This window comes from Sesamum indicum, linkage group LG13 (assembly GCF_026168435.1).
Source record: "Sesamum indicum cultivar Baizhima isolate 11 linkage group LG13, ASM2616843v1, whole genome shotgun sequence".
Classification (NCBI taxonomy): Eukaryota; Viridiplantae; Streptophyta; class Magnoliopsida; order Lamiales; family Pedaliaceae; genus Sesamum; species Sesamum indicum.
In genome coordinates this window covers 12,304,427-12,319,884 of record NC_142669.1, presented here as the reverse complement: position 1 = coordinate 12,319,884, position 15,458 = coordinate 12,304,427, and the positions used below count along the sequence as shown (strand labels likewise).

The window sequence follows — 15,458 nt, the reverse complement described above, 5'->3', positions numbered from 1 at the left end:
TTGATGCTTCGAAAGAAAAAGTTGGGACGTTTCTCTTTCATTGTCATGGAGCAGTATTACATTTTGATGGTCCGTACTCTTGACAGTGACCACTGAGGAATGGTGGCACATGCTTCCTGTCAAATCATTTTTCACGGGACGCCCAGGATACGTTGTACGGTTCAGTGGACGGCTAGGATTTCTCTCTTTTGTTAAACTTTCTCTCTGAATGATAGCCCAAAGAGAGAGAGAGAGAGAGAGAGAGAGAGAGAGAGGGACACTCACTGAGCCTGAGCCATTTGCATAGTATCAGCTATACAGTATCTTGCATAACATTACACAAAATACACGCTCACTCTTTCTCTCTCTCTCTCTCTCTCTCTACTGGGGCGACTGCTACCAGGTCGACCTTCGGTCGGGTGGACTATAAAACAGAAGAAACCCACAACAGTCATTTTCATTTTCCTCTCACTTATTTGCTGGTAGGAATGCTGAGTGACAGCGATTGGCCAAGAGAAGTTCGTAACTTTCAGCTTCTACTTACTGTAGCTGCAAAACCCTGAAGCAGAAGGAGAAAAGGATAGGGCTTTTTTCCATTTCTTGTGCTGGTTTATTGGTTGTCTTACGGAGTTCCTGTTGAAGACAAAGAACTGGCGAAGTAGGTGTAAAATTTTCTTGGGTTTAGATGATTAACGATGATGAGCTGAAATTGGATTTTTATGGAGGGGGTCCATTTTTTGTTTCTTTTTCTTTTTAGTGGGCGCTTGTGAATTTAGTGATATCGTTTATGAAGTAAAATGCAAGTGAAGATTTGAGATGGGGAAGAGAAGTAGGGAGCAGTAGGCTGTTGGAGCTCAAAATGGCCGAGCGTTTAGGGGTTGATATAGTGTGGATACGAAGTGAGGGATTTGTTTGAGGTGGGAGTTTTAAGCGATAATTCTGTTGCTCTATACACAAATTTGTAGCTTTATCATACTTAGAGTTTGACAAATATTTGTATTTGAGTAAACCGTGGATAAAATATGAAGCTTTCAACATCAGGATTGGGTCAGCAGTCTCATGAAGGTACCTGTATTGTCTTCTCTTTTCCAACATACTTTTCTTTTCCTTTATGTAGCTTGAATTTCTGTTTCTCTTTTCCTTTTTTCCTTTTGTTAATTTTTTGTGAAGTTTGTTTAATTCAAGTTCATGAAGTATCTGGCAAGTGTGTCCGTTTAGCTGAAATTTTTGTTTTTGAAGTTTGCACCCTTCTCTTCGAAGGACTCATATTAAAGCCTGTTGCAAAAAGAAAGAGAATTTCACTAAGTTATTTAGCTGAAAGAAATTGTGATTGATGGATTTGTTTATTGATTGTGGGGTATGGAAGGGGAGAAGAAGTGTTTGAATTCTGAGCTATGGCATGCCTGCGCTGGTCCTTTGGTGTCGCTGCCAACAGTTGGAAGCCGTGTGGTTTACTTCCCTCAGGGACACAGTGAACAGGTTTTCTTGAATGTATTCTATTGTACTTTTCACTTCTTACAGATGTTGTTTAACATCAAGTACTCGTTTTGGTCTCTAATAGATCTTAACTGGAAATGTTCATCAGGTTGCCGCCACAACTAACAAAGAAGTTGATGCCCAGATACCCAATTACCCGAGCTTGCCACCCCAATTGATCTGCCAACTCCACAATGTTACAATGCATGTGTGTTTTCTTCTGTAAATGATTTCTGTTCCTATCTTGTTAATTAGCTCATTTTATTTATATAAACCTCAAAAAGAGTCCGGTTCATTTGGTGAATCTCAGGCAGATGTTGAAACGGATGAAGTATACGCTCAGATGACATTGCAACCCTTGACTCCGGTATTTTCAAGCTATACCAAGAATGGTGAAGCTTTTTATTATTTTTATCTAGGATTTATATTTGCTGGAAGACCTAATATCTATAGTTACACAGCAAGAACAACAAGATGCTTACCTTCCTGTGGAGCTGGGAACTCCTAGCAGGCAGCCAACTAATTACTTCTGTAAGACTCTGACAGCAAGTGATACCAGCACACATGGAGGCTTCTCTGTTCCTCGGCGTGCTGCAGAGAAAGTTTTCCCACCTCTGGTAATAATTCTCTCATGACCCCGTCATTCTGATAAAAAGTGGTGTCAGAGCTGTTCTGAATTTTTCTTGGTGCCTCAGGATTTCTCTCAGACACCACCTGCACAAGAACTTATTGCCAGGGATCTTCATGATGTTGAATGGAAGTTTAGACATATTTTTCGGGGTACGTTTCTGAGGCTGTTCAACCTCCAGTCTTTGATTTGTGAAACTATTTCTAGTGCTTGAATTTCCGGTCCTTCTATTTGTAGTTTAGTTTCTGTGACGCCATTCCTTTAATATTAATGCAGACTATGTGTAAATTCTAGTTTCCTATGAGTTTCACATTAATATGTATCCCCTTTTACTTACTACAATAGAGAATATTGGCCTTCTAACATTGATAATGATAATGAAAAATCAAATGGTAAGAAGTTGATAAAAGAGTGCAGAGGCAAATTTCTGTTGATTAAAAGTCAGCTGGCTCTAGTTGTGTATTTGAAAGATGAGAAGCAACTGCTTTAAGGAAAAAAATGAGGCATGTCATAAGTATTTGAATAGAATGATACAAAAAATTGTTTTCCCATTGGTTACTGGATAGATCTAAATAAGGCATGGAAAGTGAGAAGGATGAAAAGTTAGCGAAAAGGAAGTTGCCATATAAATGTTGGACGCGGTACTTAACCGGGTGCAACGGAAACAACCAAATTTGGTGGGAGTGATGCAATCCTCTCTATTTGTGGCTACACATCTCTTATTCTTTGATGTATTGACTACTGGAGAAGGAAGAAACTTCTTAGTGGAAGGCGAAAGAGCCGCATTTATATTGGTATTATGTGCTAAAGTTCTTTTGGATGTTGAGTTGTACGGAGCATTTGTTGATGTAATATTCTTCTGCATTCCGCTTAAAAAAGCACATGGAACTTCAAAAATAGTCTTGAAACCCAACTCCACAAGGAAATAAAAATTTGTAACCACTAGTTTCTTTATAAATGTAAAACATGGTTGGGAGTTGCTAATCTTTAACATTTACCGGTGAATAGTATTCAAAATGCATCACCAGTACTAGTTAATCATTGTAGAAATGTTTCCATGTCAAGATTTACCAAGAGACCTATACAGTTGTGCAGGAGGAATAGACCTCAAGTTGTTTTTACCATCTTCTCATAACATGATTATGGTCAATGCAAAGATAACGGGTGTTCACTTACTAGAACTAGAAGATGAAAAGAGATAAAAAAAAAAGTAGTACTACATGAGAAATAGAAGAAAAGATTTGATACTTTGTTTTCTGTTTTAGTTTCTTACTTGATCTTAGGTATTGACATAGTCAAGTGAACATGTCTTAGTCATTGGTTATTTAGTTAGTGAAAAATAATTATTTAGTTGATAATTATTTTAATCATTTTGTTAGAAAATAATGTTATATTGAACTAGTTGGTTGGTAGAAGGGTTATAAATTCTTGATGAGTTAAAAATTGAAACCACATTTCATTTCAATTTTCTGACTGGTTAAGAAAGGTAAATTACTCATTTGCAATTATTAATTACTGATGGGGTAAATATTAAGTGATTAGCTAAAAGTTAACTATAAATTAACGAAGTAATTTAAGTACTCAATTCTTTCATAATCATTTACTTGGTTAGTGGGAATTGATTATTAATTATTCATTATACTTTTGTGGCATATAATTAAAACTAATAAATTTGGCAATTTAATGCTTTTCCTGGTGCTGTCAGCATATTCCAAGTCGAAAAATGTCGAAGGGGTTTTTTGTGTAACGAAAACACTCCTGACACCCTATGTCAGTATAATTTTCCAAACATTCGGAGTAGTAATTTGACCATTTTGCAGGAAATGTTAACCTTAAAATAAAGGAACGTACTAAAGAATGCATACAGATTTATAGTTACGTTAGCTAGATAAAATGCCGTTCAAACAAGACCTTACCACACGTATTAAGTATGAAATAAGTATATTTATTATGCAGTATTGCAAGGATAAATGATCCTGTCCTATAATCAAAGTCATGAATAGACACAATTTGTGTAAGCAAAAGCTGAACATAAAATTATTGACATGGACATTTTGATTCGTCTTTGAGCTCCTACTAAAGACAGTGAAGTGCAATGTAATACCCGATAAAGAGGTATTGGTTCTTAAATGTAGGTTTCTATTTCTGAAGGGGATGTTGCAATTTACTTTGAATATATCAAGTGTTCAAGCTTCTTTGGAATTGTAAGTTTATCACATATTCTGGGTGCTGAAAATTTCAAAGACATGCCCAACTTCAGAGTCTTTTGCTTTGCCTTAATAGTTGAATCTTATGATGTCAGCTTTTTGCCTTTTGTTTTGTCTTAATATGATTTGTGTTTGTAAAGTGCTACCCTCTACAAATTAAAAGTTGATGAAAGTAGAACATGGATATTATTTTAGGGGTTGAGTCTAGCTGGTGTTTTGGAAGTGCCATATTTAAGTTGTCTTAGCGGTAGTAGCGACAATGCAATAAGGTACTTACAGTTTCCGAGATCATGGTTATGCTTATTAAGTAGCAGAATTAGAGGTCAAGAAGGCCTTGGAGACAAGTGATATATAGTATTCTCAAGATCCCACAATCACACTGCAAGCTGAAACTTTTTACAAGGAGATACCCTATTATGTTTAACAGATGCAAGTAATATTTTATAAAAATCTCCTTGGTTTCTGAAATAAGAAATGTCGTCAGAGAGTGAATTCTCTCCTATTGATTTTATTGATCATAGTTATATATAAAAGTTCTTACCTAATCTACTGAAGGAAGCAAACTTAAAACCAATATTTCCTAAGTTAACTCCTGTATAATGAATATTTTTTCCTGATAAATCCAATAATATCTCCTAAATATCGAAAGACATGTTTTCCCCCAATCCACCTGCTTCTCACTATCATTAAACTAAAGAAATGACATTCCCAATCTCTTAAAAGTCTCCAACACTGCCTTTCAAGCTAAGGAATAGATACTCGTCTTTGCCAGCTTGCTGAAGATGGAATCAGACCCAGGTCCTGGCAAATCCTTGTGAAGATATCAGCTTCTTGTGACTGAGCGGGGACATAGCACATATTATTCAAGCTTCTTGGTTTTCACGTTTATTGAAACATGATCTAGCCCTGACATGCTTCATTTGATCGTCCTTGACCAGGAATGGTATGTATTGGCTGAACACACTGATAGCATATTCAATTTCTGGACTTGTAAGGAACAGATTAATAAGTCTCCCTCCTAAAGATGGGCATCTACCTCGCCGACTAGAGGATCATCCTCCCTAGCTTTCTGTTTCCAATTCTCTAGTGGTATTTTGAGGGGTGTACAACTGAATTTCCAGGTCTCTTGCAGTAAATTGAGAATGTATTGTCTCTGTGAAATGAAACTACCTTTATGACTTCAAGCAATCTCCATTCCGAGAAAATACTTCAATGCATATAGATCTCTCAATTTGTATTCTTCTGTCAACCTCTTCTTGAGTTGAGGAATCTCTCCATTATCTCCTATTATCTTCATGCCGCCCACATATATGGTTAAATAAACTTCCTTATTTGCCTTTCTTTATCAAAACGGTGTGAATGGCTTGCTCCTGCTTATATCCCAGCATTCAAGTTTGGTGCTATGCCTTTTGAACCAGGCCCATGTGGACTGTTTGAGGCCAAGGGGCTTTTCCTCTACTTGCACATTCATCTTTTTTTCTTCCTCACATGTAACCCAGACAGTATTCTCATGTAAACGTCTTCATCTAGTTCACCACTGAGGAAAGAATTTTTATATCAAGCTGATGGAGTTCACATTCAACAATTACTGGAAGGGAAGAAAACCCTGACTGTGTTTAACTTTCTGATGGGAGCAAATGTTTGCTCGTAGTCTGTCCCCTAGGTTTGAGTGAATAACTGAGCTTGCATCTCTGCTTTACACCTCTCAATATGGGACACAAAACCTTATCATTTCTGGAAAATAGCATTTCTACCCTATTATGTTGGGGAATATCCTACAAACACAGTTGATAACATTTGGACCAAGTTTCCTTTGATTCAGATATTGGTGTGGACAAAGACTTAGATTCAAACTCTTTAAATGGAAAGGAGTTGGAAATGTCTCTTTGAGGAAACTTTTTTAAAAGAGGCCTCAATGGAGTTCGGACTTGAATTGTCTTTAAGAGTAAAGTGTTTATTGGTATTACAGATGCGAGAATTGCTTTCTGCAAAAGGAGTTCTGGAAAAACATCTAGTGAGCAAAAAAATCTTTGTTGTAGTGTATAGGCACAAGAACTTTGATGATGCATCCCATTTTCTCCCAAGTACTGGATAAAGTTGTGTGAGAAGTATCCTTTCCTGTTATCAGTAAGCACATTTTTATTGGGCAATTCAAAGATATTCTGGATCGGTTTATAGAATTATTCTAGAATAGAACAGGCTACAGAGTATTCAGGATACGGACAAAGCAATGTGATTCACCTATGAAAGTGATAAACCACGATCCAATCAGGTTTGCACTCCTTGCTGGTTTTGAGATCTCACCATGAATTGATTGAAATGCTTTGGAGGGTTGCTAAGATTGTACTGGATGATTTTGTTTTGCAAGAGTGCACTGTGCACAATGAAATGGATATTTTCTTTGTTGATGATAAGATGCAGATCTAAGGTTTCAAAATAATAGAGCTTGGGTGTCATAAAAGTAGATGCCATAACTTCACATCAGAATTAGACATGACTGAAAGAGATCTTTTATTTGGTTTTTAGATCTAGTGGAAGACTTGACTCTTGACAGGTACTAAAGGCTAACTTCTCCTCAGCACCACCAATCATATTGCCAGAAAATGGTTTCTGAAATTCTCAACAAGAAGAAGAAGATGTCACAACACAAATCCATATCGCTAGTTAACTGACTAATTGATAATAAGCTGTTAACATGTTCATGATTTCTAAGAAGTTGAATCTGGGAGGAGCTTTAGCTTTTTGTGAAATTTCATCTGAAACCAATTTTTGGAGCTTTGAAGATAGATTCCCTTATCATTAAGATTTTGAACTTTGTTAATAAGATCCAAGATTGAGGAGAATTGATCGGGGTTGCTACTTGTTTGTTTGCAGAAAAATCTTGGAGGACATCCGGTACACCCATTAGTATCCCCTGGAATAGATTCATGGGAGTCTCTTTTTGAAGAAAAGTATCACATGAAGAGCTCTTTTAGCTCATTAGATAAGCAAATAGTTCGCTACCAGATAGCTGGTCACATTTTTCCATCAGCAACCCAGATGTTAATTGTCTGATCGTTCCTCATATGTGTTAATAGCATCTATTGAACTGGTCGTAATTGAATGTGCCCGTATCCAAGCTCTTGCAATTTCCTGCAGGGACTTGTCAGATTGGCTCATTTTACCTTTTTGCACTGTTGAGCGTTGGGTTCTCTGAAATTTGAGACTTGAACCCACTAGAAAGCCTGTTTTTCTGTCTCAACAGTTGGTGTAGCAAATCAGTCTGCTTGGTTGAACCCACTTTGATTGGCTGAACATTGGCCATTACACGAAAAAGAAAAATAAAAACTAGGCTACCAAAACCGGTTGTACCATGAAGCGAGAAATATTATTAAGAGAATGAATTCTTGCCTATTGATTTCATTGGTCATAGATCTAATCTACGAAGGTAATGAAATTAAAACCTGAAACAAATTTCCGTAATCTCTCCTATGTAATCGTAATGAATGTTATTGTTTTATGAAAACCCCCTATAACATCTAAATAATTACTATCTATTAAAATAAAGAAATAATCTTTCTAAATCACCGACAGTTTCAACAAAAGGCAGAAGCAGAAAGCAAAAGCTTGTGGCATATGTGCTGATTGTTTTCATCTATCTCCTACATATTGTTTCCATCATTATGATTTTGAAAATTACATTTTACTAGGAAAAACTAAAATAATTGAAAATCTTCTACAAGTCCTAGTTGTTGTGCATAATGACTCATGTCGTGCATGCTTAATTTATTCATGCTACACATTGAAAGTCACTACACAGTTGATTCACAGACAGGGTGCTCTGATTTCTACTTTTACCTTTGGATTATTAATATGGGTGTGAGTGCGTCTTCACTCAGGTCAGCCCAAGCGTCATTTGCTTACCACTGGCTGGAGTGTCTTTGTTAGTGCCAAACGACTTGTTGCTGGAGATTCTGTTCTTTTTATTTGGTACAATTTTACTATCGATTTTCCTATAGCAACTTTTAACTTTTGCCTTTAATCACTAATTAACATATAATAAAACAAAATTATGTCAATTGGCTTTAGGAATGAGAAAAATCAGCTTCTTTTGGGAATCCGTCGTGCCACTAGACCACAAACTGTGATGCCATCATCAGTTCTTTCAAGTGACAGTATGCACATCGGATTGCTTGCTGCTGCTGCTCATGCTGCTGCTACTAATAGCTGCTTCACTGTTTTTTATAACCCAAGGTGGGTTTACATCATTCTCTCGTTTTTCTTTTTCCATCTGCTGACAAAACCTTGTCACATCAGGGCTAGTCCATCTGAGTTTGTCATACCTCTTTCAAAGTATGTCAAAGCCGTATATCACACGCGTGTTTCAGTTGGAATGCGTTTCCGGATGCTATTTGAAACTGAAGAATCCAGTGTCCGCAGGTATATTAATGCTTAGTGCCGGTACGGGAACATCTTTGTTTACTACTATTCTGATCATTAAGCATAACATGATGATAAGTAGGCAGTAGTTAGTATGTAAAATGTCTGGATGTGGAGATATGAAGATGATATGTACATCATTAGGTTATAAAGATTACAGTATGGCTTCTAAGGGCTTTTGATTTGATGATTAATGGTGTCAAATTATTATTTGACCATATTTAGGTGGAACCATCATTGTTTGTTGTTGATGAATATATGTTGTCAGATAGTAGCTTTCCCACTTAAGTGGGACTAATGACAGTTTCCTGGCGCATCATTTCTTGCTAAAATTATTACAGGACAACTATGTGTTCTCATGATGCGAACATACTACTCTGATGTGTGTTGTGTGGATAATTTTCTACTATTTTATATGGAATTCTCTAATACATCATCATCTTCTCATAAGTATGACTGTTGAGATAATAGGGAGTTGTTGCTAGAGCGCTAAAACTGAGCAATATCAGGACTTTGCCAAAATAATGTTTGCATGACATTTTGTCTTTTAAACTCTTGGTCTTCTTATGAATGGAGCATTGCACATCCAGATACATGGGCACGGTTACTGGCATTAGTGACTTAGATCCTGTTCGTTGGCCAAACTCTCACTGGCGTTCTGTAAAGGTAAAGGACATTGCTTTAATGCTTAGATATTCTTAGTTGTCATTTTATTCGCATGCCAGCCTTTTAGGTGTATCTTTACTTCATAGTGTAGATAGCTGAAGGTTTTAGATATAATTTGTTTCTTGTCATTTTCCTTGCTGAAGTCTAAAGTTTATACCCATGCCTGGAATATATATTTTTATTTACAGCTGAAAATTCTTAGTTCATGTAACTGATGCAGAAGAGATCTAAAATCTAGGGATTATTAAATTATTATGTGAATTTTTTAATACTCTTAGCTTTGTAGTTTTACCTAAGTAGAGAGTGGACTATGAGCTGCCATTGCAGGAACTTGTGTTTAGAAATAAAGGTAGCAATTATTTACAACAGAAAATATCATGGCTTATAACTCTACATTTTCCCTTTGATCTACTTTTATTTGATACCATTGTAATTTACAAACAACATGCCATGTGAATCTAGTAGGTTTACATTGCACTCAAGCATGTTTATGTCTTATATTTTTCTTGGTTGATGGGTGAAAATTAATTTTGATTATTTCCTTATTTTTTGAGATTGTTTTGAGCTAAAAAAGATATGGTTTCTAATCTTGATGGATATTGACCTATTGAACTTTTTGTTTTTGTTTTTTTTGTTTTTTTGCATTTTGGGTTGCTTTTGATTCTTTAGATGTTATATTTGGTGTTTTTATTTTTATGCTGTTGCTTTCTTTGCGTATAATATTGGTATGTTGGTTTAAAAAGGATGATATCCATATTTTGAATAAAAATTAATGAAACGATAGAAATACTGAACTTGCACCTTAGGGCAAGGCACATTGAAATGCCTTGTAGACTCATTGGTTCTATATATTTTTCAATTGAGATATGTTTTCTCATTTGATCACTAATGTAAACTTATGATGTGTCCAGATAATTCGAATAATTAAATAAAATATAATGTTATAAATTTTGTATGGTTTTATTGCATGGATAAGAAGTCAAATATTTATTATGCTACATAAGCATATGAAACTTGTTGAGGTATTTGACATTATAAAAGAAATAACCTCATAACGTGTCTTCTTCACTCCACGATTGTTGCATCACTATCAATAGGCAGCTAGCTAGCGACCCCTAGCCCCCTGGCTGTTGGCAACTTAAGCACCACGAGCGCCTGATATCTTGTCTCATTAGACCCTGGTCTGTATATCAGCCTCTTGGCCCATGTCTAATTCTCTATAGCAGCACAACTGCCTAACTAATTCAAAAGCCTGAAACCAAGTACAAATGACACAAGCTAATAAATAAATTTAGATTTAATTAAAGGTGTACAATTGTGTACAAACTAGAAAAAAATATTAGAATTGTGATGATATACTGTAATGTGAAGAAAATGTTTAGAACTCTTTAATTTTCCTCTTTGAACTTAGCTTATTGGCTTATCAAATTGGGATATCAACATATTTCAATAATTACCTAAACCAAATTGTGAGATCGATATGTATTCAATAAATCGTTTCTGTGTGTCAATTTTTTTGTTTGATTTGGTTTCGACTCATTTCTGTAATCTTAAAAACATATAACTATTTAAATTTTTAAAAGATATCATCACAACTTTCTATATACAAGATAACATTATAACACAGGACTAGTTATTTGCGAATTTCTGTGTGCATGTTAGAGATTTCCCATTAAAAGTTCTAAACATATTTTTTACTTTCTATTGTTAAAATGATCAACTATTTAATTTCTTATTTTAATCCATAGGAGTATTATATTTGTATTTTATATATGAATATTCATGTAACATACACATACTTATTCAATATATTTTCACATGTATGAGAATAGGTTTGGTTGGAAATACAAAAATTTGAGGCACATTGAAGCCAAGTCCAGGTTTGACTTGGACCTATTGCATCGTATGTAGAAAAATGTCTTAATGTAGATAGTTCAGAATTTATCATCAAATACTATTATACACCCCCCATTGATATACCATTATGGATTACATTGGATTTCTCGGTTGAAGTTATAATGTTTAGAAATAATCATAATTCAAGTACTTATTGGCTGTACTTTTTATCCAGTAACTCAATTCTCTTTTTTGGTAGAGTAATCTTGGATCATATGTATGCAGTATTTATCACATCTTTCAGGCTAGCCATGATTGTCCTGGGAATCCTTATTCTGAAACCACTTTAATATGTTCTATGGTCCGTCAACCTTGATGGCTTTTCTTCTAAGTTTGTCTGGCCTCTCAATTAATCATGTGATGGGTTTTGTTGTAAGTTTGTCTGGCCTTCTCATTACTAGCATTTCATTTGATGATGTTTGGACAAAGAATGCTACATGAGTTCTAGCTTCTAGGACCTAGACCAAGCTGCATCCGTCCAACATAAGCAGTTTTCACATTCCTTTTGTTGACTCCGACTGCTTACTGATTATGTCTCTTTTTCTCCCTTTTCCCTGAATCTGTAGGTTGGTTGGGATGAATCAACAGCTGGTGAGAAGCAGCCAAGGGTATCTTTATGGGAAATTGAGCCTTTGACAACATTTCCCATGTATCCCTCATTATTTCCTCTCAGGCTGAAACGGCCATGGTATCCCGGGGCATCATCTTTCCAAGGTATAAGTCCCATCCCAAATTTGCTTCTCTCTTAATTTATTTGCAGAAGTGCATCATATAGTACTTCTCAGTTCTAACCTCTAGTGCTTTCGCTGGTGAAAGGAAGTAAATGACCCAAATCTTTTTGTAGAATAGCTGTGAGAAAGCTAACTGGTTGAGCTTTTCTTGTCTGCAGAACTTCAGAAATCATATTGAAATTAAAAAGTGACAGATACCTATCATTGCCTGCCACCACCTTTTGTTTTTCTGATTCATTTTCAGTTACCAAATGACATGACCAATATCAGAGAGGAACTAGTAACACTAGTTTTCTTAACTAAATCGTATTTGAGCAGAAAACAAGTGTTTTGCTCCTTGAGTGAATGGTTTACAGAGTTTTTCTGGGTTCCTATCTCAGATGTTAGTAATGAAGCAATTAATGGCCTGACGTGGTTGAGAGGAGGTGAGCAAGGGTTCAATTCAATGAACTTTCAGTCTGTGGGCATGTTTCCATGGATCCAGCAGCAGAGACTTGATCCAATGGGCTCAAGTAATGATTTTGGTCAGCAGTATCAGGCAATGCTAGCGGGTGGACTGCAAAATTTTGGAAGTGGAGAGTTACCAAAACATCAATTAATGCACTTTCAGCAGCCTGTTCATTATCTTCAACATTCAGGCAACCATAATCCTGTGTCACAGCAGCAGCAAGTAGTCCAGCCATCAGTTTCTCCTCATATGCTTCCTGCTCAGACCCAAATGCTGTCAGATAATACGCAGAGACCAGCAGAACAGCAAGTTGACAATCAGTCACAAGAACATCTAAAACATCATACTTATCAGGAAGCATTTTTGATCCAGCATGATAAGCTCCAACAAAGGCAGTCATTGGATATTCCATCCCCATCATTTACAAAATCAGATTTTACAAATTCCAACAGTAACTTTTCAGCACCCATGACTCATTCTAGCATGCAAAATATGCTTGGTTCAATTTGTCATGAAGGAAGTGGTAATCTTTTAGGTTTTTCAAGATCTGGTCCACCAATCCTTACTGAGCAGCCAACCCAACAGTCCTGGGTCCCAAAATTTGCTCCGTCACCAGTCAGTGGTGGTTCCAATTCAAAGCCAATTCCACCTTATTCTGGAAAATATGGTTCCATTGAGCAGGAGAGTTGTAACTTGGATGTGCAGAATCAAGCTCTTTTTGGTGCTAATATCGACTCCTCGGGTCTCTTGATGCACACTACCATGTCAGGTAGTGGTACTTCTTCAGTTCATGCTGATATGTCCTCTATGCCATTAGGAGCATCGGGGCATCAGAGTCCGCTGTATGGCTATGTGCAAGATTCTTCTGATGTGTTGCACAGTACAGGACAAGTAGACCAACCAACTCCAGACCATACCTTCGTCAAGGTGATGATAAGAGATTTGTATTCTATAACTCTGTGCATTTTGTCTTGTGTTAAGAAATGTAACTATTTTGTTTGTATTAGGTCTATAAAACAGGTTCCGTTGGTAGGTCACTGGACATCGGCCGGTTCAACAGCTATCAAGAGCTGCGACAGGAATTAGGTCAGATGTTTGGGATCAAAGGGTTGCTTGAAGACCCTCAAAGATCAGGCTGGCAGCTTGTATTTGTTGACAGGGAGAATGATGTGCTTCTCCTTGGAGACGACCCATGGGAGTAAGTGTTTTGATACAATACTACATGGGATTTTGTTTCTTGTTTGGAGAGTCATGTTTTTGACATTCGTTAGAGCCTTTTAATTTTCTGGTCTCTTGCATGCAACACGAAGACATCCAATTTAAACATTCTTTTCATCTGATACTGGTCTCAAAGTTTTCTTTATTCATACCATCTTTACAGGACTTGGTCTTAGGAGTTGGCACTAATTTGTTGCATATTTTCATATCTTATCTTTTACAAAATACTCCACTTGAACCCGTGTGCCCTTTCTTTTCCCTTGGTTACATCATACAGTGTCATTTTGAAAAATTGCCTATGCTGGAACTGACCATAGTAAATTCCATATACAGGGCATTTGTTAATAATGTCTGGTATATCAAGATCCTCTCTCCTGAGGATGTGCTAAGACTGGGGAAAGAAGAAGCTGAATCCTTGAGTAGAAGTGCAGTTGAACGGATACACAGCGACGAGACCCAGAACCCGGTCTGCAGCCTACCATCTCTCGGATCTCTTGAATACTGAGCAAAGTTCTAACTCTTTCTCATAAAGTTCCTAGAAATTGCTCGTGTATGTTTGTTGTAATTGGATCCATAGAATATATCCGTTCTCATGTTGCTTGATGGGAGTTCTGTATGACATCATAGGACAAGATACATTGTAACGACTCTCCCTTCTGGTGAATGCTGACCTGAAAGATCATGAATCTGCACATCAGACTTTAAGAACCAGGAACTGTTAAGCTAGATTTGATACCTTGCTGTACTGTAAGCACTTGGTTGTTTCTACCTGAAGTTGTTGCCTTAATGAGCTACTGTTTTCACGAGACCGATTAACCAAATCCCCAATAAAATTGAAGGTAGCCATTTGTCAAGAAAGCTGGTTGCAGCTGATTTCTTGTCGCTGCTGGTGGCATTTAGCTCCTGTTCTCGAGGATGTGTAGGTTGGGTTCCTGAAAGACAGGGTAGATTACGTTGATACTTGCTTTGGTCTAACTATGAATATAATCCCATTTGATAAAACAAAATTACATTTCTTGAGATTCTCGAAACTTTACTAGTCCAATTGGAATAAATAGATTGCTCAAAATGGTTTAATAATTAATAATATCTTGCACTCATTTTGGTCTCTTTGTACTATCTCCTTGTTCATCTTATTTAATTATTCTTGTCATTTTTTTTATTGTCGATAATTTTCACTTTATAATAGTGCGATATAAGTGAATGTTTGGGGATACTCGTCCAAAGTTTGGTTTTGCGGGGTTTGAAGAAATAGTTAAGTTATACTTAGCTTATCTCTTTTCCTTAAGTTTGTTTGGCTACTCAGTCCCTCTTGGCTTGGAGCCAGATTTTCATCTTAATCTGCAAGAAAATAGACTTTACCTTAGGTCGATCTGCTAAAACTCCTTTCGATAAGTTCCCGCTCGAAGTCGGATGCTTTGAAAACGTTTCGTAAAGCTCCAGCTTTCAACTACCTTCAACTGGACAAAGTCTGATGACGTCCGTCTCCGTTATGCCAAAGGTTGGATTGAACTACGTCCTTTCATCTCTTTGTTGTCAATTAGGCTATACCGTCTAGGATCAACCCATAGTTTTCAAACAATCACTAATCGTACTATTATAGCTGGATTTGTCCATTAATGGCAGCAGAGGACTTTCTCGATATTCGAATAGCAAGCAGTTGAGAAAGCTGTAATATGTCTAGTCTCCTAGTGCCCTTTGGGAGGAGTATCTCCAGCTTTTTCTTTTAAGTCACGGGCTATTCGCTAGCGCCTTTCACAGGCACTCCAGGTAATCAATCGTGGGTTGGG

At 36.7% G+C, this 15,458-nt stretch overlaps 1 protein-coding gene across 4 annotated transcripts; it reads left to right on the top strand.

Moving 5' to 3' along the window:
- Positions 1–267: 267 nt before the first annotated feature.
- LOC105176788 (auxin response factor 8) lies at positions 268–14,455 on the top strand. 4 transcript variants are annotated; one of them, XM_011099693.3, is made up of 14 exons: positions 268–1,044; positions 1,346–1,458; positions 1,565–1,663; positions 1,766–1,822; positions 1,917–2,072; positions 2,151–2,235; positions 8,169–8,259; positions 8,359–8,523; positions 8,587–8,709; positions 9,300–9,375; positions 11,838–11,985; positions 12,383–13,377; positions 13,458–13,648; positions 14,002–14,455. In XM_011099693.3, the coding sequence occupies exons 1-14, from the start codon at positions 1,002–1,004 to the stop codon at positions 14,171–14,173; spliced, it is 2,514 nt and encodes an 837-aa protein (XP_011097995.1). In that variant the 5' UTR covers positions 268–1,001; the 3' UTR covers positions 14,174–14,455. The 4 variants fall into 4 exon arrangements, with proteins under 4 accessions (XP_011097995.1, XP_088733070.1, XP_088733072.1 ...); XM_088876944.1 differs by lacking the exon at positions 268–1,044 and having other exon boundaries at positions 1,339–1,458; positions 8,359–8,709; XM_088876946.1 differs by lacking the exons at positions 268–1,044; positions 1,346–1,458 and having other exon boundaries at positions 1,562–1,663; positions 1,770–1,822.
- The last annotated feature ends 1,003 nt before the right edge of the window (positions 14,456–15,458 follow it).

What these genes read in the sequence shown, in the direction of transcription:
- LOC105176788 (XM_088876944.1), top strand. Translation starts at nt 1,339, where the DNA reads ATGGAAGGGGAGAAGAAGTGTTTGAATTCTGAGCTATGGCATGCCTGC. An exon ending in GTTTAGACATATTTTTCGGG is followed by an intron (nt 2,236 to 8,168) that starts GTACGTTTCTGA and finishes GTCTTCACTCAG; the next exon opens with GTCAGCCCAAGCGTCATTTG. An exon ending in GATTCTGTTCTTTTTATTTG is followed by an intron (nt 8,260 to 8,358) that starts GTACAATTTTAC and finishes AATTGGCTTTAG; the next exon opens with GAATGAGAAAAATCAGCTTC.